This window comes from Trachemys scripta, chromosome 10 (assembly GCF_013100865.1).
Source record: "Trachemys scripta elegans isolate TJP31775 chromosome 10, CAS_Tse_1.0, whole genome shotgun sequence".
In the NCBI taxonomy this organism is placed as follows: domain Eukaryota; kingdom Metazoa; phylum Chordata; order Testudines; family Emydidae; genus Trachemys; species Trachemys scripta.
In genome coordinates this window covers 61,795,798-61,820,603 of record NC_048307.1, presented here as the reverse complement: position 1 = coordinate 61,820,603, position 24,806 = coordinate 61,795,798, and the positions used below count along the sequence as shown (strand labels likewise).

Genomic DNA, 24,806 nt, shown 5'->3' with positions numbered 1-24,806 from the left:
AGGGGAAAAAAATGTCTCTATTATTTTTCTTCTGCAATTTTATGTATCCCACAAAACTGGCAATCAGTGTCCCAAAGGTACATGAATGGATTTCAATTTGCCACCTATAAGTTAGTGGCTATAAACTAAAATGATGATGATTTCTTTAAAAATAAAATGGAATCCTTGGCTAAGTACAGTGCTACCTTCTATTGGCCTGATTCTCCAAACACGTACACATGGGTAATTTTATTCACATGAATATTCCACTAACTTCAGCTGAACATATTTATACCCACTTGTAAGTGTTTTGGGGAAAGAAGCCCAATATTTGTAAAATCAAAGACTTGGTGGATGTAGCAAGAGTTCTGTGTAATTCTTCTTTTAGACACATTTCAATGCTGAAGTTGGGGGGAAAGATTTCTACTACCATCAGACTACACAAAAGCTGCAACAGCCAAAAGTGCTCACTATCAATGAATGTATCCAATTTGCCAACTTTACATTAATTGTCTGTTAATTGCCATTGCAGTATTACTTGTTAGACAGTTAAAACTATTCTAACAGTCAGGGCCGGCTTTTTTGCCACCCCAAGCAAAAAAAAAAAAAAAACCTCGCGGGGCGGCCGGAGCAGCAAAGCAAAGCAAAAAAAAAAAAAACACGGTGCGTGGCGGCGGGAGCCAGAGTGCAGGGGGACTCCCTGCGCTGCAGATGTGCCCCGGGCAGCAGAGTGCGCGCCCCGGCTAGTGGAGGAGAGGGGGAGGGAGCAAGGGGGGAGAGAGAAGGGGAGCCAGAGCTCTGCAACGCTCCGGTCGGTGGGCAGGGAAGGATACGGGCTGCCCTGCCGGGCTTGCTGCAGACCTGGCACTGGCTGGGGCAAACAGAGCGCGCAGCCCGCTCCCAGCAGGGTGCTCCTCTCCTCTGCGCCGCCACCCCCTACAGGGCGGCCAAAGTAGCGAACCAAAAAGAAAAAACCTGCAGGGTGGCTGGAGCGGCAAAGAAAAAAAAAAAGGATTGGAGGGAAGCCGCCCCTTAGAATCTGCTGCCCCAAGCACAAGCTTGCTCGGCTAGTGCCTCGAGCCATCCCTGCTAACAGTGTACACCAAATTGAGCCCTGGAGTAAGCAGTTACAGCTCACATTGATATCAATGAATTTTACCCATTTACACCAGGTATGTTTAGCCCAGTGTTTTCTGAAGCTTTTGATCCAAGGAAAGAATATCTTCCCTTAAAACTCCAGCCCTGTTTGACTGTAAACCACATTTTGTTAGGGCAGATTCTGGATGGCCCTTATATGGCTGTACAGTGGTATTGGAGAGGGATAAAGGGCTTTCACCCTTATTCTTTGTGTGATTTTAATTATGGGCCAAGCAGAATTGTGTCCCTGCTGTCCAGGGAGCTCCAGAACCTTTCCATTCCTATGTCCCTGTGGACCCTTGACACCCCACAGCGGGTGGGGAGGAGACAATGCCAGGGCTTTGACACTACTGTTCACTGATCCAATGAAGCTGAATAAGCTGCATCTTCCAGCAGGTTATGGCAATGGGTGCACTACCTCTGCAAACATAGAATGCTCTTGGAACTCCTGTCTCCCAAGGAGGAATACCTGCCATTGCCCCGTGGGGAGCAGTGTAATGCCGCATTGCCCTGTATTAAGGTTTGTGGCTAAATGGCACAGACTAGCCCTTTGCCTTATGGAAAGTATAGGCAACAACTGTGCAAATGACACTTGCTTAACGTTTCTTACTTGAACTTATTGATTAAAGAGTTCTCAAACCAAGCCAGTCTAATCAAAGCAAAGAGGCTATTTGCAGTGGTATAACACCATTCTTCTCCAATGGGGGTTCTCCTGATCAGGCAACTATGCAATTTGATGAGTAAAGTGAATTCAGTCTCCTAAAGTGAACACTGAGCCCCTTAAAGAAAGATTTTTATGACACATAGGGAGGACTAGTTAACTTAAAAAATCTAAAATAAAATTCCATAATACAAGCATTTTGTTGTTGCATTTATGGACTGATCCAGCTCCCAAGGAAGCTAATTGAAAGGTTCCATTGACTTCAATAGGAGTTGGATCAGGCATTTTAAAAGCCAAAATATTGAGACATTAAACATATATATATTAACACATGATAAAAATTGTAATGCATGACATATCTCAGTGTTTCTCAATGACTAGTTCATGGACCGGTGCCAGTCCCTGAGAGCTCCCTGACAAAGTTTAGGAAGGTAGCAACCCGGTCCACTGAAATCTGGTTTGAATGGGCATTTATTCTAAAATTAAAAGTTTGAAATAATTTATTTTAATTAATCTACAGTTCAACATTCTGATCTATATTCTACAGTTTGTAGAATATTTACATCGGCACATTGGTCCCTCTAAGTGTCTTACTGAAAATGAAAACGAATCAGACTAATTGAAATCATATCAATGGAATGCTATGGATGAAGCATTTAAAATATTGCAATATTCTTACTTTTCCGATGAGAAATATAGCTGTGAAGATACCGTTTAATAATCTTGAACCTACCATTTAATAATTGTCATTAAAAATCTATAGATCCACACAGCAAGAATGCTGTTTAATATGGCATTGCTGGCCCTACAATTAAATATATTAAGTTTGATTGTATTTTAAAATGGACATGGTCTAGCTGGTTTCTCTTATTGCCAAATGTCACATAGATTTCAAAAATGTTTAGTGTTGCCATGTAATGGATTAAATGATAAATTCTGTTTTGAAAGCCATAGTAACACTATTCCCTCCTTTTTAGACACTGCCAGGAGCCATGGGGAACAAAGCAGGATTTTACAGCACATTCAGGCCTCCTTCAGGATTTGGTTTCCGATGAACACATGTACTTTTTCCTGTCAAATGATACCAAAACATTGGTAGTTTACATGTTGAGCACATCCTCCCTGTCTACAGTCCCAGCTGATAAAATGTACACTCACTAATGATTCTGTTGGAGATACAAATATTTTTCTGGATCTGAAATTGCATTTTTTGTGGGGAAAGGTTAATATAAATTGCTCTCCATGGTTTCTGCCCTTTTAAAGAGCCTGATCTCATCTTACATATATAAGATTTACAAAGGAATGTTTACAAAGAAATTGGGAAATAGTACAAAAAAGAAAGAGAGTTCTCAGAGCAAAAAGGAACAAGACTTAACCCAGGTTGGACAGACAAAGAATCCAAAGTTTTCAAATACTTTGAAAAGCACCGTTAAAAAGATTGCAAAGTGTCCATCTACTCGCAACTTGTCAACTGAAGAAGAGGAAGGTAATAAAGAATTTTCACTTTCTCCAACATTCAGTTACAGAGTTGCTATTGCCAATGGACTACAAAAGAGTATTTTTGTAACAAACAATAATAATGAGGAATTATTTCAAGATATCTCTTCAAATGATAGTTCATATTCTGAGTCATTAAGTGAAGTAAAGGGTAGCAGCAGGAAAAAGGAGTATTTATCACATACAATGCCTGTGAGACGCAACAGAAAGAGTTTGAGCAGTCTTGCTCCATCAGATGGGAGCTCTGATGGCGAACGTACTTTGCATACCCTAAAGCTAGGAGCTTTACGAAAACTAAGGAAATGGAAAAAGAGCCAAGAGTGTGTCTCATCGGACTCAGAGCTGAGCACATGGAAGAAAACATGGGGCCTAAGAAGCAAGTCGTTAGACAGAACTGGTCGTCACCAGAAATCCAATGCCCTGGAACCAGGCTTTAGTTCAACTGGGTGTATTAGTCAAACACATGATGTTATGGAAATGATCTTTAAAGAACTTCAGGGAATCAGTCAAATTGAAACAGAACTTTCTGAATTAAGAGGACACGTAAATGCTCTGAAACAATCCATTGATGAAATCTCTAGTAGTGTAGAAGTTGTACAAAGTGAAATTGAACAGTTGAGAACTGGATTTGTACAGTCACGAAGGGAAACTCGAGACATACATGACTACATTAAACAAATAGGCCACCCAGGAAACAAAGCAAGTCTTAGGTTTTTAAATGTGCCTGAAGACAGGTTTGAAAATATTGAAAATGTGGTTTACAGAATTTTAATAGACAGAATGGGGTTCTCAGAGGCACAAAACACGATTAAAATTGAATTGGCCCATAGATTAGGGCAACAAAGAGACTGTCCCAATGCAAAGCCTAGACCTATACTTGTATACTTTGAAACAGCACAACAGAGAGATTTAATTTTAAAAAAATCTTATAAACTTAAAGGAACCGGCATTGGAATTTCTACAGATATCCTTTCCCATGACATGAGAGAGAGAAAAGAGAGAGGACTGCCTTCCTCTCAGACATATGAAAGTATGGATATGAAACCAGAGCCAAAAACTAAAAAACATGACTGGGTATCACCTGATGACAGTGATAAAGAGCTGGAATCCGATATAAATAGGAATAGTTATGCAAAGATATCAAAATCAGCATTTCAGATAAAAGCGAGCACTACAAAGGGAAGTGTGGAGTCTCCAAATACCAGAATCCAAAGTAGGACTGTTGATGGCAGCATCTTTCCAAATAAAACAAATTATGGTGAACAGTCACCAGAATTTGACAATGTGGATAAGCAATCAAAGACCTACTATTCAGATATGCCACCTGTTTGGCATTCACAGAATGATTTTACAACTCCCAAACTTAGCCGTTCGGAGTCGGATTTTTCAAAATTGTGTCAGTCTTACTCTGAGGATTTTTCTGAGAATCAGTATTTTAGTAGAACTAATGGCAGCTCACTATTGTCTTCCTCAGATCGAGAGCTTTGGCAGAGAAGGCAAGATGAAACATGCAACTGGTATGGTAGCTCACAAGATCAGACTTTTAACCAAGATATGCAGCCTTATCCAGAGCAAAATGAAGCTGAAAACACTGAAACAGTTGACAGCGGTGTAAGCAATGGAATAATGTGTGTATCTGGAGACAGAAGCCATTATAGTGATTCTCAGCTCTCCTTACATGATGATCTTTCACCATGGAAAGACTGGAATCAGTTAGATCAAGGCACAGACTTGGGCCTAGATTCATCCACACAAGAAGCTTTTGCTTATGATATGAGCACCCCTTCAGACCAACAAATAGATTTTGGAAAGTGCCAAAGTTCTGACCTCCAGGATGACACTGAAAGCTATGACTTTACCCTTGATGGTAATTCTCCATGTCCCGGCCTCAACAGTGAAACACAAAGTCAGTGGATCAGTCAATATGATGATTATCAGGAAACAAATTCTAATTCCCTTTATCAAAATCAAAACAGATTGCCCATGATGTATCGAAGTCAAAGTGAACTACCAAGTGATGAATCAGAGGAAGCACCTCCTAAATCATGGCATAGTCGACTAAGTATAGACCTTTCTGACAAGACATTCAGCTTTCCTAAATTTGGATCTACACTTCAGCGTGCTAAATCAGCCCTGGAAGTGGTCTGGAACAAAAGCACACAAAGTTTAAGTGGATATGATGATAGTGGGTCATCTTTTATGGGGAGATTTAGGACTTTATCCCAGTCTACTGCTAATGAATCAAGCACAACCCTCGATTCTGATGTTTATACAGAGCCTTGTTATTACAAAGCAGAGGATGAGGAAGATTTAAGTGAGCCAGGTGGTGAGAATGAAACAGATTACGTAGAAGTAATGGAACAAGTTCTTGCTAAACTAGAAAATAGAACTAACACAAATGAAACTGATGAACAGGTTCAGGAGTATGAACTTGAACAGTTTTCATATGAAACTCCATACGCAACACTACAAGAAGATGAATATAACCAGCAGTTTGACAACCTGACCATCGAAGATGGGTTGGAACCTGCAGAAGATATAGCTGCTGAAACAGAAATCAGGGAAGACGAAAATCAAAATATCCCAGTGATGCCTATTGAAATTACAAAGAAAAAGAGAATACGCCCATCATTTAAAGAAGCTGCTTTAAAAGCCTACAAGAAGCAAATGAGTGAGTTGGAAGAGAAGATCCTTGCTGGAGGTACTGATTAAATATTGTCTAGTAAACAAACTTTGCTGTCATAAGTAAAGATTACCCTTATTTTCTACATAGGGCCCAATCCTTCTCCCATTGAATTCAATGACAGAATGCCCATTGACTTCAGGAGGAACAGTTATTAGACTCTTTAATAAAATTCATTTTTTTCAGTCTTGGGGTGAAATCCTGGTCCTACTGAAGTCAATGAGAGTTTTGCAGTTGACTTCAGTGAGACCAGAATTTCACTCTTAGACTATATTCTGGAAGAATCAGTTGAATACTTTTTTGTTAGCTTTAATATGCCACATAGATGATTTTAAAAACTATTTAAATTTTGTGTTGTAAATGAATAGTGGATGAAAAATCAGCATTTTGTTTAATTGGGTTAAACTCTCAATTAAGTTAACTATATAGTCTGTTTTTAATGAATACATTTTCACACAACTATATAAGTAGAATAACTAGGAACAACCAAAGTGTTCTAATATGACAGTATTTTTCCAGCCGGCTTTCATATAGATGATTGGTTTTATGCTCGTGTTGATGAACATGTAGGTTAGATTTCTGAGCAACATAACTTTCTGTGCTATCTTAATTAGTATATAAATCATTGGTCTGAATTCTGTCCTTAGTTACATTAATACAAGCCCATTGAAGTTAGTTCTGAGATATTAAATAAAAGGGGGAAAAGGTATATGTGATAGCTTCAGTGTAAATGAAAAATATGGGGCTTTTATCATGTTTAAGTCAAAGAGATTGCACAGACAGACACAATTTGGTCTACTAAATTTATTTTCCTTATTAATGGTTCCATACTTAGATATCCTTTCAATGGTTATATGATTTAATTACTGTAGTAATCCACAGAAGAGAGTCCATTCTTAATATTTTGTATTTTGAATCTATTCATGTACTAGAACATTTGCAATTAATTAGGACCACATAATTACCATGACTAGCAGATGGTAATTGTCACCTTAACTGAATCTTTGCTCAGTTTTTAATAGTTGCTATGAAAAAATATAATCTGATACTTTCACTTGAAAGATGAAGAATTGTGCCTTCAGCTAAAGAAATTTATTTTGTAGTAATTAGTGCCTCAGAAGCTTTGAATGCTATGAAGTTTTTTGTACTTAGAAAACTATTTTTATAATAAATGCGCAGTCAAATTGAAAGTATGTTGCACAGCCAAATAAGCACCATTCAACTAGACTTCATGTTGGATTTAAATGATAACACTTATCATAGGTTGGCATTTTGCAGACATTTCTGCAATACTATGCTAGAAACCAGATACTGTATTTATGGTAAATGGGTCAGCAGTTTGACATACATTTTCATTTCTCTCTAGGCTCATTACTACCAACCAAAACTTAGACAGTAAAAATAGTTAGTCATGATGCTTAGACAATATTATAGACTAGGGACAGGAAAAAGGTTCGAAAGGTTAAGGAAGCTACATATAGAGAATATAATAGAGTGAAACCCATATTAAAAACCACTGCTAGTAGGCACAGCCCAGGTCTTAGAATATATTCACTAACAAATGAGAAGTTAGATGTGTGTTTTATCTCCTATGATCAGCTTTCTGGAATGCAGAAAAGTGATCCCTCTCTCACTCCTGCAAGTGAAAGGATGTCCACTGAAGGCATTTAAATAGAATACATCTACTGAAGGCTTCCTCTTAAATAAAAATCTGGTATTTCTATTGTAAATTCTTGAAGCATTTCTGACGGTATGTTAAAATCTCACAGAGATAGAATTCTTGTTTTGTGCACCTGGCTATTTGCCAAGGGACCAGTGTGTGGGGATGGGGGCACTGAATCCTATTCCCTGGATAGAGGACTGTAGGGCACAGAGTACTTACACTACATCTTCACTGCAGGGGGGGGGGAGGTCGATTTAAGATACGCAAATTCAGCTATGCGAATAGCGTAGCTGAATTCGACGTATCACAGCCGACTTACCCCCCTGTAGGGACGGCGGCAAAATCGACCTCTGCGGCTTCCCGTCGACGGCGCTTACTGCCACCTCCGCTGGTGGAGTAAGAGCGTCGATTCGGGGATCGATTGTCACGTCCCGACAGGACACGATAAATCGATCCCCGAGAGGTCGATTTCTACCCGCAGATTCAGGCGGGTAGTGTAGACCCAGCCATAGTTATGGCATATGAGACCTGGGCTGTAGTTTTGGCCAGGTCTATTCCACGCACCAGGAGGAAAGTGCATGGGAACCAGAAGATCTGTGTAGTTGGCAGACCAGCTGGTGACATTGACTCTACTCCCCTGGCCTGTCCATGACCCCTGTGAGTACAGAGTGAGCCCTCCCAGAGATTGGCTCTGCATCACGATGTGAGTTACTTCACTGTTTGGCCTGCTGTTCAGTAACATCTGAATGGTTCCACTCTTTTGTCCTTTCCCCACCCTCAAAGGGAGGACATGGATTGCACCCATAATTAGTCATTGTTAGTAGTTAGGTGTAGGAGTTCTCAATTCCTGCCCTTTATTGCACCAGGCTATGTTTTCTAACAAAACATGATTGCCCATTGTGCTTGGTTTTAATGGTTGCTGTAATGTTTTATGTTAAATGGGCTGCTTCACTTGGATCTAAGTGCTTACAATATACCCTGGATTTAGGTGTTTCTAGAATACCCAGTAGTATTGCAGGAGTCCTGATTTTAAACTTGTAATATATACATAACACTTGGGACCATTTTTATTTGCAAACGTACTTTAAAATGTCTTTCCCTGTGTTTTCCATTTGCTGAGTGACATACTGTATTGTTTCAGCCAAATCTTTCTTGCATTATTTTTCAGTGAGCAGGAAGATGGTGGTACAGTAAAGATTCCATTCCCAGATAAGGGAAAGGCATTATTAAAGTACTTTGTATCTGTATCTGAAGAAGGATGTCATTTTAATACCATTTTCCCAAAGAAAGAAAACATTAAACACAATTTGTGTTTAAATTGCATGGAAGTTTTGAAGTAATTTAAAATATGTATAGGAAACAAAGAACCATATTAAGCTTTATAGCGCTTTGCCAGTCTGCCAATTTTCAACCCCCTTTTGTTTTTTACAGGCTGATTCTTGCCTGGCCAAAGAGCATTAAAATTCAGTTTGCTAATTAAGCAGGATAGTTTGGGGTATTATATTTATATTTGCATTAACCAGTCCTATGTTTTAAAGATATGTGACTAATTTAGGGCTGCATTACTTCTGTGAATAGCTTGTTGATTATTTTCCCCTGTAACTGTGATTTATATCAACTTGTGATTTCTATTTATGGATAAAAGCGTTTTGGTCTCAGTTCAGCTGTTTGAAAGAATCCTTACTATATCACCAGCGCATAAAGCGCACCATTTAAAGATTCTCAAAATCTCTTCTTAATGGCCAAACCGATTGATGGATGGCATGCTGGTCAGCCAGAGATACTACTAGATAATATAATAGTATCATTACTCCAAATTGTGCCCACACCAAAGCTCAGATAAAGAGATACATTCTGTTATTTTCACTCCAGTAACTCATGAGTTAAAGGTCACCGGGGACCTTTGGATATAAATAAGAATTCCTAGTGTTCCCATTTGATGGTTTCATTCTCTCTTTATATATATATATAGAGAGAACATATACAGTGGGGTCACTGCAGATGTATTATTTATTTCCACAAGTTCCTGTTGACCTGCTGAAGTGAGAGTAATCAGATGTATGTATGAGAAGGAAAGTGAATAACACAGAGATAATCATGAGATTAAAATTTTTATAAGCACCTCTTAGGGTGTTTTGTACCACAAACTACAGCACTGTGGTTTGTGAAACCATCCAAACTCTAGATGTGTATGCTATGTAAGAATAGATGGGTTCCAAGAGCAATATCAGGAAAATAATGCCCAGTAGTCTACTTCAGACAATATTGCATAATCAAGAATTATTTTAGCCCTGTGATTTACTGCTATTTCCTTTCTCCTAACCTGTTAATATTTGTAATAATCTTTTCAGATTTAGGGGCCTACACTGTTTCCTTTCCCCAGACTCCCTTTCTGCTCCTAACCACATGCTCCCTAACCATTCCCCTTTTCCTTCCTCTCTTCTCTTTTCTGAACCCCTCTCCAGTACTGGCCCTCTCCCCACTGGAGCAAACGCTTTGGGGATCAGATCCCAGAGAGCCAGCAAAAGTCTCTCGGAGATATGGGCTGTTCCTGCTGCCCCTGGACAGTGTCCTAGATTTCTCTGCCTGCATGAAATATTCCTTACGCAGTTGTCAGTTTCTAGAAAATAATTCATGTGGTTGTTTATCATGTGGCAAAATAATAGCTGATCAGTTCACTTAAAAAACAATCAAATGTTGGGCTGGAGTATCCTCCATAGAGTAATTCTGCAGATGTATCAGGGTGTTGAGTGAATTCCTTTCCCAGGCCTTCCTACACCTCCATAGTGCCACACCACGTTCCTTGGGCCAGACACTGGAGTTGCCACTGTAATTGTCAAGAGAAGTTACCATCTGGCATTAACCTGCAAGAAAAGGGACAAGACCTCAACATCCATAGTTATCATTTAAGCGGGCTCTTGGGACTGGTGCAAGGGAAGCTGGGAGACTGCCAGAAAATTAGGGCCCTATCCTGCTTCCTGCCAGAAAAATTGCTCATTGCCAAATCCTGATCCCGAATGGCCAGTGCAGACTTATCCTTGCAAAGAGGATGCAAATCTGGTAGAGGCAGCTTCTGGTGCAGGGGCCACATCAGGGGTGGAACATGGAGGATCAGCATAGCAAAGTTCTACTAAGTCAGAAAAGCAACATAACCAGTGTGTTTCTACTGCACAAAAGGGGAAGACTGGGTGTGGGGGGAACCACATAAAAGATGAGTGGGCTGGGCATGGTCAGGCCAGGGGATCTGCTATTGTGTGGGTCCTCCAGTTCGCCACTTGAGGAGAAGTCTGTGAGTTCATTAGGCTGGAATCACCTCCGCCAAGAAGCTAGGCATGTGCTCCACAGGCGTGAGGGAGGATTCCTGTCCCCGTCATGCATCTGCTCAGTGCCAGGCCCATATACTCAGACTGGGAACTAGGGCTCTGGGTTTGTCTATTCAAATTTTATTTAATGATTTTTTTCACTCTATTAGGAGCTTAGTCAGTCAGACCCTCCCTATGTAAGGAACTAGAGGATTTATGGGAGCTCTGCCATGATCTCTGAAGCCCTGTAAGACTGAAGCCCTGTGGAGTGGCTGTTCAGCTCTGTTGGGTCTCTGGTGCTGCTGTGAGGAGAGGGGAAAAGTAGGTTCCATTAAAAGGCAAATGTTTCCTTACAGTTACCTCATGCTGGTTTGAGATAACACTTCAATAGGACAGCTGTTCTCAAATTATGTGTCGGGAACCCAAAGTGGGTCGCAACCACATTGTATTGGAGTCGTCAGGTCTGGCATTAGACTTGCTGGGGCCCAGGGCCAAAGCCAAAGCTCAAGTCCCAGTGCCTGGGGCCAAAGCCCAAGGGCTTCAGCCTTGTGTGATGGGTCTCGGGTTTTGGCTTTGGCCCCCAGGCCTGGGGTAGTGGGGCTTGGTTAGGCTCAGGCTTAGATCCCCCCTCCTGGGGTCGTGTAGTCATTTCTTTTTTATCAGAAGGGGGTCATGGTACAATGAAGTTTGAGAACTCCTGCAAAATACTCTAGTATCAGAGATACCTCAGTGCAGTAACTGTGAGGAAATAATAATGCTTTTTAATAGTGAGTGGCTGTAGATTGTGCCCTTTTTGTCTTATGCTAACCTGAGAGATGGATGCCATTATTTCCTTGCTTGGGATGCCAGCTCTCCCAGGGATGCTGGAGGCTAACTCCTGTCCATACTAGACTAACAGACCATGGTGTGAGAGGTTTCATTTATCTTTTTTAATGACTCAGCCATCCCCATGATCAAAAATTCAACTGGCATCCATTTGGGAATTTCATGTCCGGAAATATAGAGACTCAGGGCTGGTATTGCCACCTTTACTTATGCAAGAAGGTTGCTGCTAAAAAAATAAAACACAGCACTTCTGTTTAAGTTAATTCTACCTAGCCCTTGGCTGGTGTCATAAAATTATCACACAGCTACGCTTAAGGAATCCCAAGTTTTCTGGCTGACATTTCTGTGGCTTTAAAATGATATACGTTTTGATCTGCTTTAGATGGCTCTTGGGTGAAATTCACCCCTGGGCAGGGAGCCAGCACAAGTACTATGCACCACTTAAGGTCTGTTTTGAAGGCTTAAGGGGAACTAAAGCTGTGCATAGATCTTGAGCTGGCCCCTGACACTGGGGTGAGGTTCACCCATAATGATGTAATGACATTTGTTTTAAAAAAAATCCTCTCTGAGATGCTTTTTCTGCACAGAGCCTAATGGCAATTTTCATCTCTCCAATCAGGAAGACTCTAAGTAAAAAAATCCACTGTTGTTAACTGAATAGGTTGCATGCCGTCTTTGTGTTATTCTGAAAGAAAAGCCTGGACAGAGGAAAGACTTTAGAAAATAGACATTAATAATGATACCGAGCAAGAAAATTTTAGCTGTCGTGCCTCAAAATCTGAAAGTAAAATGTTCACTGGAATAAGGTTTTACTTGTAGTGTACCATATACCTAATGGATTTTGGCCTGGAGTGATGGAAGATATGGTGACAGTCTTATATTATCCTTTGGTATCCTGAACAAACCCTATGGAATTAAAATTGTCTACAGTTAAATTTGGTCCATTAACTATGGTAAAGTGGTGGTCACACATACTCACACACACATGCACCAAGTGTGGAAACAGTTATACTGATATAACTTTTGGGATTGGGAATCCAAATAAACTATACCAGCATAAAACACCTTTATAATGATGTAGTATTGTGTAGACAAATTTATATCAGCAAATAAATCTCACCCCCTACCCAACATGATTACACTGGTAAAACTTTTAATGCGTGTATCAGCCCTGAAGTCCAACTACAGCACTTGCAAGTTGCTTTGCTAGGGCTGCTGAAACTGAAGGAGAAGATCAAGCAAGTGCTTTCTGGTGGAGAAGGTTAACACTTTGTGGCTGATAAACAGTTATGCAAACGTGTGTCCGCCTTGTCACATCTTCTTCTCTTTCTGATAGGTTTCCTTTTAGGAACAATCACAATTGGCATATGTGCTAAGTCAGTGAGCATTTCTGGAAACTTCTCTTCCACCATTTCATATAAAAAAAGATATCTGCAGTAACAGCAGAATGGCCACTTGTAAAATATCCTGAGTGTCATCTGTGATTTCTGAATTTTTAAAAAAATAATCTTAGAATTTTAAATTTAAATTGTCTCAAGTGCTTGAGGGACACAGAGAGACAGTGTAATAAAGAGACACTAATGGGTCATTTAAAGAGAGTCAACTCCTAGAGTTCCTTCCATAAGACGTAGCTCTCTGATGGTTGAGTTTTGTGTGAATGGAGAGTTTTGTGTAAATTTTAAACTTTTAGATTCTCTATGGGACTGATCCCCAAGTCTAGCTGAACTCAGGGCAGGATCCCAAATGAGAAGTGGTCAAAGGTGGCTTTATGCTATCCTGATATCTCTATACTCCTTTGATCCTGGGCCAGTTTGGCTCCCAGAGCATATTAGAGCAGCCTCAAGACTGTACTAACTTGTATCTTCCTGCATTGGTTATCTCAGCACCATGGATGAGCAGAATGCAGCAGTTCTCCAGCAATACCACCACCTCCAGCCATGGTTCAATACATCCACAATATTGGGGATGTATAGAGCAGGGGAATCCCTGAGTAGCTGGTTCCACCGAACACAAGAGCAACATCTAGTGCAATGTTGAACATAAATCTAATAATCTTACTCTTTAATTGAGTTATTTATTTTCATGTTAAATGTATACATGGTAATATAAAATGAAGTGGAAGAGATTTGTCTCCATTAAATTGGAAGGCAGTATGTCCCGTCTGTTTAGCAAATTCTATTAAATTTATCTAAGACTTTATATTAATTTGCATTTCATAACATAAGCCTCATTCAATCAAATTCTGTTCAGCCCAGTCTTTACAACAATGACAGTATTCATCTAATTATTGGCATTTAAAATACTTTGAAATGAGCAATACATTTTTTTTCTTTTTTTTTTAAGAGTATTCCTGCAAAGTTCTGTGGCCTTTCAGTAGAAACATTTAAAAATATATTTACCAGAGCTGAAAGAACACCTGTGCATGAATGTCAATTTCAAGGACATATTTATAAATTGCACTGTGCTCTTCTGTGGAAATGAACACAAATTAATATTTTATCGCCAAGATAAAAGACAGTTTCTGTTTTTAGTTCCAAAATATTTAAGCATTTTCCTTAGATCCCTGTATTTTAGAAATGAAAAATACTGCATAATTTTAATGTAATGACTTTGGGATAAAAGGAATCCACAAAGTTATTTCTTGGTGTGGAAATTAAATTATCTGAATTACTAGAAGTATACAGAGCATGTTTAATCCACCAGGAAAATAAAGACCCAGACATGAAACATTTTAATGACCAGAAAAACATAAATTGGTAAATAACTCATAGTATAGATTGTCCCTCTTCTTTTCTTTCTGTCATCTATTGAAAGAAGCCCAATATTACAAGGCTCAGTAGAATTTTCTGTTTGATGCTCGTGCTTCATTCACACTGCCTTTTGAGTGCCATATGTTCTTTGTGCCCAGTTCGTTAGATTGTCTATTTACCGAATTTTCATTGATTTCAATGGGACTTCTGCACATAGTGAAGCTAAAGAATTAGGCCCTGTGATAGAAGAACATATCTGTGTACTACAAGCGTCAAACCCTAGGTCCATACTCAGGCAAAACTGAATAAAGATTATACACTTTGGCCCTAAAATCTGTAAAGTATTCATTAGATAACTTGTTTGTGCAGAACTCTTGTGAGAACTACAAACATAATGTGGGGGACTAGCAGAAGGACCTGCCTTTCTGCATTACTCCTGATGTCAGAGACTCCCATGTCTGCCTCCCAGCCAAGCTGCTGATCTGACAGCTAGCAATGTCTCTCTAGAGGAGCTGGCCCCCAAGAGGCAGCACAGTTAGGGTCTTCTACCCTATGTAGTGCTGGAGGCCTCTGATGTCTGGAGACCTGGTCATCCTCTTGATCCTGGTCCTTTTGTTATGTGAACAAACACCTATGGGTCTAACCACTGACCAAGACCAAACAACACTATGGCAGGTTCCAATGGTGTCACAGAGATCCAGAGACTTTACATTCCCTGGCTGGTCCATTCCCTTGGTGCAGCTATCGATGCTGGTGGTGCAATTTCTGGTTCCGCTCTGGAAGAAGTTCTCCATCAGCCACATGGCTGGTGGGAGGGGAATGATTGGGGCTTTGTGCTCTCCTGCTGGTAACCACATTTTGGCTCAGGAAGCCTTGCTGGGCCAATCTTCACTCTCCTTGGAGGGAAATGTAACTGTAACTTAAAGTGTTAATGTTTCTTTATAACTTAATGATCTTAAACACCATTTCCACTTTTTCCAATTAAACATCTAGAATTTTTCCTCTATTTTTTTTGTCTTATGCAAATTAAAAGCTGCATAGTTTGATTTGCAAAATGGAGAGAAGCAGCTTTCTAGGTGAGAGGGTTTATTTTTTACTATGATCTAATAAATTACAATTTCCTCTTCCATATCTGACCTACTGTACAGTATGTAGAGAACAGCCTCCGTGTTACACATCCATCTTACAAGAACGGCAGAAGGAACATGGAGAGGAGACTATACCAATAAGGTTTGAGCAAAAGTTAAAACAATTTTTGAGGCGTGGTTTCATGTTCAAACTAGGGCTGGTTCCAAGTCCTAAAGCTTGCATCCTGAACTGATCTTTCCACATTTAGGGAAGGGGCTCTGATCTAGAGTGAAATCCTGGCTCCAATAAAGTCAATTGGCAAAGTTCCCAGTTACTTTCATAGGAACAGGATTTCACCCCTCATGTTCTGGTGCAAGTTTGTCTCTATTCCAAACTGTGTAAGAGTTTTGAAACCCAAGATAAAAATATAAAGAGAAAAAGGGAGAATTAACCATAAAGTATAAAAATATGAAACCTCTTATTTCCTCACCTTCCTGACACCATGCTATAGTGTTTAGAGGACATGACCAGGAGCTGGAAACTTCTGAATTATATTCTGGCCTCTGCCAGTTACCAGCTGTGTTGCCTCAGCAAATCACTTTGGTCCATATTTTAAAAAGTGACTTCTAAGGGCGGGTGCCATTTTCAAGAGTTGCTGAGAACCTCCAGCTCCCATTAAGTTTAAAGAGAGTTCTGTCTTGGAAAATTAGATATCTAAAGTTGGGCATCCAAAAATTAAGGTATACAGGATCAAAGGCCACTTTTGAAAATGTTGGCCTTACCCTTTTGGTGCCTCCTGGGAATACTGCTACTACAGGAGTACTAGGATTAATTACTTAGCATCTTACAGATAACTGAAATTGTGAAGTGCTGCATAAATGCTTACTAGTATATGTGTGGTTTCTTTTCCATCCACCTCCTCCTAGAAACTAATGTGGAAGTAGATGTGTTACCAAAGGGAGGTATATAGAGGCAGTGCTTTCTCTGAAAAGATTTTGCTTTCACCTGCGGGCAGGAGACTGCTGCATTTTCCCTTTATAATGCCTCTACAGTTGAAGCCTTACAGTTTGCTAATCTTTCGTGTGAGTGAGCCTAAATTCCCTGGAGGGGGAAACAGAAGTATGCATTAATTCTATATAATATATGTTCTAATTCCTCACCCGCTGACTTTGGCAATCGTATTGTATCCTATTTCTGCAACCATAACTCACTACTTTTCTTGGCTCATTTAGCACAAGAAGGAGGGAAAGGAATTAATGCTTCTCAGGAGACCTCTAGGCAGTGTTGATTCTGGAAGTGCTGATTGGGAGCTTGACAGGCAGGTTGGTTGGCATGACCTTTTATTATTAAAAACAAGCAAACCCCGCAAATGCTAAACACTTGCTTTAAAAACAGTGAAAAAGGGTGGAAGGAAAAGCAAGGTTTCAGCTGTCTCTTATCTCAGAAATATGCTTTATAGATAACACACCTGTGTGAAAGTCCTTGTACTGCAGTATGAAGAACGGTTATCTCTGTGTGTGTGAGAACTGAGAAATGAAGAATATCTTAATGTCTTACATTATATACAGTGATTATATAGAGTCACTTTCATATAGAGTATTTGGCAGTCAGATTGATTTTATATTCACCTCCTCAAGTAGGCATGCTCTATAGTGCCCCTAAAACACACCTTTTAGCATGATGGCATTCTGCCTACTCATAGCTCACATTCACTCAACACATCACACAAATGTTACACCCAATTATTCCTTACGTGTACTCTCTCTGATAACTTCTAATAAGCACAGTTTAACCAAACAGTGCACAGTATTTGACTTGGTACCTATGGGACAAGAGTTGGGGGGGGAAGTACATTTATTCAAGAATGGCAATTGATTTGCTCCCACCAGTGCCATCTTGTTGGCTGTATCTTTTTTTACACATAATTATTTTTCCTAAATAATGCACTAACAGGAATTAATATGATGGATAATAAAATATACAAGAGCTTCACACTGTGAATATTGAGTAGTATGTGATATATTTTATTTAGGTGAATATAGACTAAGTAACATAACTTCCTAATAAACATGCCTGTAAAGTATAGTATGAGCAGGAGATATAGTATATGAGTAGGCAGCATTTCATACTAGAAATCTGAATGGGGAACAGCACAATAGTGAGACTCTTCAGTACTCCCTGACAGAGGAATCATATCATAGAAATCAACCATAGTGTGGTGCAGACAAAAACAATGCCCAGTCAGAAGAATACAAAAAAAGATGTTGTTTTGTATGTATTTGGTATACTTACAGCTACAGCTGCTAGTCAGATGCCATGCACTTGAGTTGGGAGGATGATGACTTTACCCTTTCTGACAACCATCTGTCTCGCTACTCATAAATGACTGGGGAAGTGGCTCCTGAATATTAAAAAAAAAAAAAAAGTGCGGGACTGCCACTGCTTCTTCTAGGCAACCTCATCTCTTCCACTTTCCCATTGATGGCTTTGCCACTGTTCTGTTGTATTGTAATGGTGGGTGGTTTCTAATTCAGATTCTTTCCTTACCCTTGGGTTACGACACTGAGTATCATATGTGGTTGCCTGCTGCTGTGTGGCTTTTTACTTGTGTGGTTTTAACTCTAAAACTTCTTATACTTAATGTTCCTGAGAGAGTTCTGAAGCTGTTTGCTATTAACCTAACAATACTATCTGTAATTGCCTGTTTGTTTTGTTTTTGAGATTGTTTGCCTTCTGTTCACAGCTGCTGAATTTCCCCTGGAATATGTTGTTTTTTATTTCTGAAAGTTCCCCTACCTATCAAGGTCCTGTAATTCTATCTGCAGTTTGGTCCCGAAGTCTCAATTTGGTGCTGACTCTGGTGAAACTCCAATTGACCGAGCCTATTTTTAATTGCTCTTCCTACAGCTACTTTGTCCGTTGATGTTCTCTATGAGCAGTGTTAAGCAGATCAGACTATAGTGTATGCTAGTGGAGTTGGAGTTAGTATTATGTTAATTAGCATGGATGATGAAGTTTTGAATGGATAATCAAATGCAGGTGTAGACCTGCTGTTGTGCAACACAGGAGTTTTGAAGCAGGCAAGTTGTTTCAAAGACTGAGGGAGCCTTCTGAAGAAGGGAATTTGAGTTACTAACTGTGGTAAATAGCCCGGAAGAAAACCTCTCCGTTACTGAAACTCCTGTAAATTTTCCTAGTTTTGAGAGACTGAGCAACTGGATTCAAATTCTAGCTCACGCGTCAACAATAGAATTACTATTGCAGATCCAATCCTACCCTTTTACCACCCACCAATCTTTACTGAGTTCAGTGGAGTTAAAAAGGTGTAACTGGGGGCAATTTTTTTCTGCAGAATCTATATTACCATTTGCGATGCATGAGCCTAAATGAACACAGCTTGACATTGTGTCCCAGACTGAGTTGTCTGCACTGCACTTGGGTGGGGGAAAACATACTTTTTATTTGTAAAATGGACATATTTAGTATGGAGACACTGAGACAATACATATGCCACTTCTGCCAAATCACTTTTCAGCAGAAAACCACACTTTAAATTGTAACAGTGTTGAAACAGAAATGTTGAATTGTGCCTTGTACCACTTACTGAAGTGTGTACCTCATTTTTAAAATTCTCATTGATATTAAACATATTAACCCTTCAAGTACCATCATGAACCTAGAAGTGTTAGTAGACTCTGCTCTGAGCTCTCGGTTATGTAAACTTCAAAAGATATAGAGGTTTGATTCATATATATTTATCCTGACATCTTAGGTGTAGCAATAGGTCTGAAAATCAATCAAGAGCAAGTGGGTTTACAATTCTGATTGTATCAGAAATAATATAAAAATGTCCTATGTGCTTCCAGACAAACCCAAGACATTAGGATATGTGTACGTACATTTTTACCCCGGGAAAGGTTTCAGATTCAATTCCAATAATGGACAAAGGTTTTGGTTGTTCATTTTCCCTGTTTCTATTCCATGATGAATTAGTCTCGGCAATATGTTTTACCGTCTTAGGGCCAGATTCTGCAAGGCGCATCCCTGCTGCTGAACAGAGCCTGATTGAAAACAATTTGGTTTGACAATGGTCCAAACTTGCACCCATAGAGATTCATTGACAGGCTGTGGTCCTTACATTGTAGCTGGCATTAAAATGTTTTCATCGGGGAGGGGGGCGAATTACCATTTCATTACAGGTATTGAGAGGGAGACAGAGAGAGAGAGAGAGAGAGAGAGAGAGAGATTACACTTAGTACAGGGCATATCTCTAACATTGCACAATATTAATTTCTTTTTTTATGGCAAAAGTGAACTACAACCACTGTAACTAATGCAATGTCTAATGATCCAGTTGTTGGGTATCTTAGATACAAACTTAAAATATATTTATTCTGCTATTAATGACATAAAGAGCATCCTGTCTAAGCAAACAAGAAATATGTTTACATATTAAAGTACAGTACTGAGGGTACATCTACACTACAGGGGGGAGTCGATTTAAGATATGCAAATTCAGCTAAGTGAATAGCGTAGCTGAATTCGACGTATCGCAGCCGACTTACCCCGCTGTGAGGACGGCGGCAAAATCGACTTCTGCGGCTTCCTGTCGACCGCGCTTACTCCCACCTCCGCTGGTGGAGTAAGAGCATCGATTCGGGGATCGATTGTCGCGTCCCATCGGGACGCGATAAATCGATCCCCGAGAGGTCGATTTCTACCCACCGATTCAGGCGGGTAGTGTAGACCTAGCCTAAGTATTGGTTAATGTGGATTAACAATTTAAATATGAAGAAATAATTCTGACACCTCATTTTTACAACCAAATCATAGTGATATACAATTGTTTCAATTAGAGTTGAATGTTAATAACGTTTGAATATTATTGATCATGCAAAGAGTAAAATATGACCTGCAACTCATCATACTGTTTAAGTACCAGCATTGTATTTGGTGTAATGTAGTGGTAAATTGATAGCAAACTTCTAGATATAATAAAAACATGTAACTCTTGTATAGAGCTTTATAGGCCACATACTGCTGTCAGTTACATTGATCTAAAACTAGAGTAGCTGATGTCAATGGAGTTACTCCAGATCTCTTCAAAGCATTTCACAAACAGACAAGGACAAACAGAGCCGCAGACAAAGTCAGATGTAGAGCTCAGGAATTACAGGCTCCCATTTACAATCCATAAGATCACATTATTGGAAAGGAAAACAGAGCTGTAGGGAACATACGTGACACCATTTTCTATTGTGCAGTGCAGAGGATGTGGCTAAAATAAAAGGGCATAGTATTCCAGTGAACAGGCATGAGGCTGCTCATGAAATACTTGAGAATGACCACTTCGCACCTTAAGTGAGGAGGCGGTTGCCTGGCTTGCTAGGGGAAAGGGTGTATCGCTTTAAGGTGGGGACTGGGGGGGTTGGGGGAGAGAAGAGAGAGTCACAGATGCTGCTGCAAAAGCAGAGCAGGTCAGCATAGGATACTGACTCATCCTCCTGGGACCAGACGGGCAAGGAGATGATAAAGGGCAAGCCCGATGGGAGAAGCTTCCTTTTCCGCTGGACCAGGTGGAGTAGCATCCACCTGCCCACACTTGGAAGTGGCAAAATACCAGATTTCATCTGGACTGGCTGTGGGCATTGCAAGGGCTGCCCCTTTCTCAGGGGTCTGGGAAGAAATTTTTCCCTCACTAGGTTGGCCAAGGTGGAGAGGGGCTTTTTTTTTCACCTTCCCCATGGTGTGTGTGTGTGTGTGTGTGTGTGTGTGTGTGTCATTGTTAGGGTGCATAGGGAAGAGAGTTAGGCTATGATGTCACAACTCATTATATAAGTGTGGGGCGGATGTTAGGGTGCATAGGGAAGAGAATTAGGTTATGATGTCACAACTCATTATATAAGTGTGGGACGGATGTCCAGTACAGGTACTCCACAGGGAGGAGAGACAGTGATCAGATAAATGTCTTGGTAAAGGACTTAAAGGACATGCTTGTTAAAGGAGTGGAACAGGGGCTCTTATGACTGGCATGGCAGGGAACCAACCCTCCTTCTGTATAGCCCACCTTAACCCTCATTTGAGGTGCGGGATGATAAGGTCCCAGCAGTGGGTTGGCAAGGGACCAGGATGGAAGAAGGGGGTGCTGACATGGAGTTACCTGCATTTTACACTTTTATCTGTCAGTTTATCCCAGACACCTGAGAAAGTTGCAGCCTAATTAAACCATATACAGTGTCTTCTATCCTGGTATAGCTGGATTAAGTCTACTAGCCACTTTTGTACAAATTCATCCTTTGTTCAGAGTGGCCATATTTTGTGTTGGATTTTTAATGATGATTTTCAACTTTTGTGTTGATTTGATTGCATAATTCCTAACTGCTTATTGATAGCTGGCTCACGGATAGATTCAATAAATAAACAGATTCAATGCAAAAACGTTAAAAAGAACTAGACCTGCATCTTGTGGATCTGCAAGTACTGTAGTAATACTTAAAACAAAAGCAGCTTCAACATTACTTAGTTGAGAGCAATAGTTCTTGAATTATCAGTCTAATTTCCCATTTGTTAGTTAATGACTCCTAGTTTCGATTTTCTCAAACATCATACACGTCAACAGTGACAGGGGCTTGGGGCTATTTTTCTAATCCGCTTGAAAAGAAAATGATTGGACCTTGTTAGCCTTTAGCCTAAGGACTTGTCTACATGGAAACTTCATGCACAGAAATCCTGGGTGTAAATCTACAGCACAATAGCTTGCTGCATGCTAAGTCACTGTGTGAACCCTGCTACCTTGCACTAAAAGTTCTATAGTGCAGGTAAGTCAAGGGGCAGCACAAAACTTGGTGTGCGGTAGCAGGGTCTGCATGATGACTTGGAGCACAGCAAGCCTATTGTGCTGGAGATTTACCCCCCGGCTTCCTGCACACTGTCTCCATATGGGCAAGCCCAGACATAAACAATAAGGCCTTTCAGGAGTTTCCCTGAAACACTATCACAGTGTGAGCAATAAGTTTAAATTGTCATGATCTAAATGCTCAAATGCCTGTGATTTTGCTCAATAAAAGTATTTGAATTGTAATGAGTTGGGCTTTTTAGTTTAAACTGCCCACAAAATCACTTTAACAGTTGATCATTTTCTGGCTGGCTCTCACACTGAAAAGGAAAGAAGGCATAGCAGCTGTTATTTACAAATCTCTATAATAAAACACACCCCTGCCTTTTTCAGAAACACATGCTGCCACAAATTCCTGATGGAATAAAATGTTTTGTACCTCAGACATGCCCTGGTAATCCTTCTGATTTTTATGTATCCTAGGTTTACCAAGCCTGCAACCATTTCACCATTTATTTTCTCTACAAATACTTATGACACCAATTCACTTCCTTCCATTGATTATACTTCAGTGTCACTCTCTTGATTTCAGTAGTGCTACTCCTGGAAGATGGAGCCCAGTGCTTCTGTTGTTTCATTGTGTGGTGAGCCTTTCTGTCTGAGAGAATGGGAAGAACTGTTTACCAAAACTGCACATTCTATGTGCAAAAAGCTTTTTCTCCCCTTGTAAGAGGACAGAACGTGGGCATAAGGCAGAATTCAGCCTGACTGGTGCAGGGAAATGCAGATTTCACTTCCCGCACCAGCAAAGCTTACTGCAGTCTGAGATGGATTCAACCCTAGCAGTGTTTCTGCTGCCACCATCTTTTTTTTTTTTTTAATTAAATTAATGGAGATATCCCATCTCCTAGAACTGGAAGGGACCTTGAAAGGTCATCGAGTCCAGCCCCCTGCCTTCACTAGCAGGACCAAGGACTGATTTTGCCCCAGATCCCCAAGTGGCCCCCTCAAGGATTGAACTCACAACCCTGGGTTTAGCAGGCCAATGCTCAAACCACTGAGCTATCCCTCTTCTAGGTGCTATGCCAGATAGGGAAGGTTTTGCTTGCAGTTGGGCTCCATAGGAACTTTAGTAGCAGAGAATATTAGAGGAATTGGTGAATCAGCTCACATCCAACCTTCCAGGAGGCCATACTAGCTCCCTGGACAGTACAATCCGCTGCTGGGCCTCTCTAGAATACAGCCCGATGAGGGTGCTGTATGTTCCCACCTTATTCCCTCCCCATATTCCCATGCCCTTCCACTGGAGTCCCTAAATGTCTGCCAGGATTGAGTATAACCCATAGAGATGAAGCAGGGACTACCAGCAATAGATCCATCCTCCATACGTGCATGAATGTTGGACTGCCTTGGATGTAAAAGGCAATAGTAGTCTCTTATGTGTTTCCTTTCATGAATGATCATTAATTTTTTGGATGCTGTTTACTGGTTGCTGCTGTTTTTATTTCTGTGCCTCAAGGAGACACACAATAATTGCCCTTTTCCTGCGCCTGTGTGGCCACTGTGCACCTTTATCATTTGATAGTGCTTTGAGTTATAAATAAATAATTCTTAAAATGTGCACTGTACAGGTAACTATTCAGTATCATTCTGCCTGACCAACAGCTACTTAGCCAGCAAAGCCCCAAACAAAAGACCAAAAGAAAACCCAGTCTTCCTCAGGAAAACTTATCTTACAGATCACTAGAATTGGAGAGACACTAGTGTTGTGCCCAAGTTTGGCAGTGAAGAACGTGTCATAGTAGACATTTTCCTAATAATTCTTTTTGAGGGAGATTTTGAAAAGCACTTGGAAGTATTTAGGAGCACAAGAACCATTGCAGGTCAATGGGACTTGTGTTCTTAAATCCCATAGGCAAAAATGTTCCTTCTTTATTTTGATATAAAACATGAAATGTAGGACAAAATCCTGCTTTCATTTATACCCCTGCAACCTCCTAGTCTGACCCTCAATGTGTATGCTACTAATTTTTCTACCTCATTGCTAGTGAACTGCTAGCAGCAATTTTTCCATTTTTCCTGTCAACAAAGCTTTATTTAAGTTTGACCTTCTCTGTATCAGACAAGCATCACTCATCTCTTGTGATGTACTAGCTTTAATATTAGCTTTCAAGCAGTACACTATATCTTCCGAGAGTCTGCTCTAGGCAATAGAACATCCTTTAGGCTTATCTGCCTTAATATTCTGCACTGTAGTGATAATTTTAGCTTCTGGGTACAACATCTATTATTTCTGCATGGCTTAATTGTATTATTGTTTTGGACAGGCAATCTATTTCCTTAATTTGGTGCCTTTATTTGGACTTACTTGTTACCACTTTATTTCCTCTACTTAGCAATTATATA

At 40.2% G+C, this 24,806-nt stretch overlaps 1 protein-coding gene across 1 annotated transcript in view; it reads left to right on the top strand.

Annotated features, from left to right (window-relative positions):
• UNC13C (unc-13 homolog C) overlaps window positions 1–24,806 on the top strand; it is a 398,557-nt gene that overhangs the window by 12,702 nt on the left and 361,049 nt on the right. Inside the window, exon 2 of the mRNA XM_034783191.1 lies at window positions 2,755–5,975. Coding sequence (XP_034639082.1) covers window positions 3,020–5,975 — 2,956 coding nt within the window. The 5' untranslated portion in view covers window positions 2,755–3,019. The remainder of the gene's footprint in view (window positions 1–2,754; window positions 5,976–24,806) is intronic.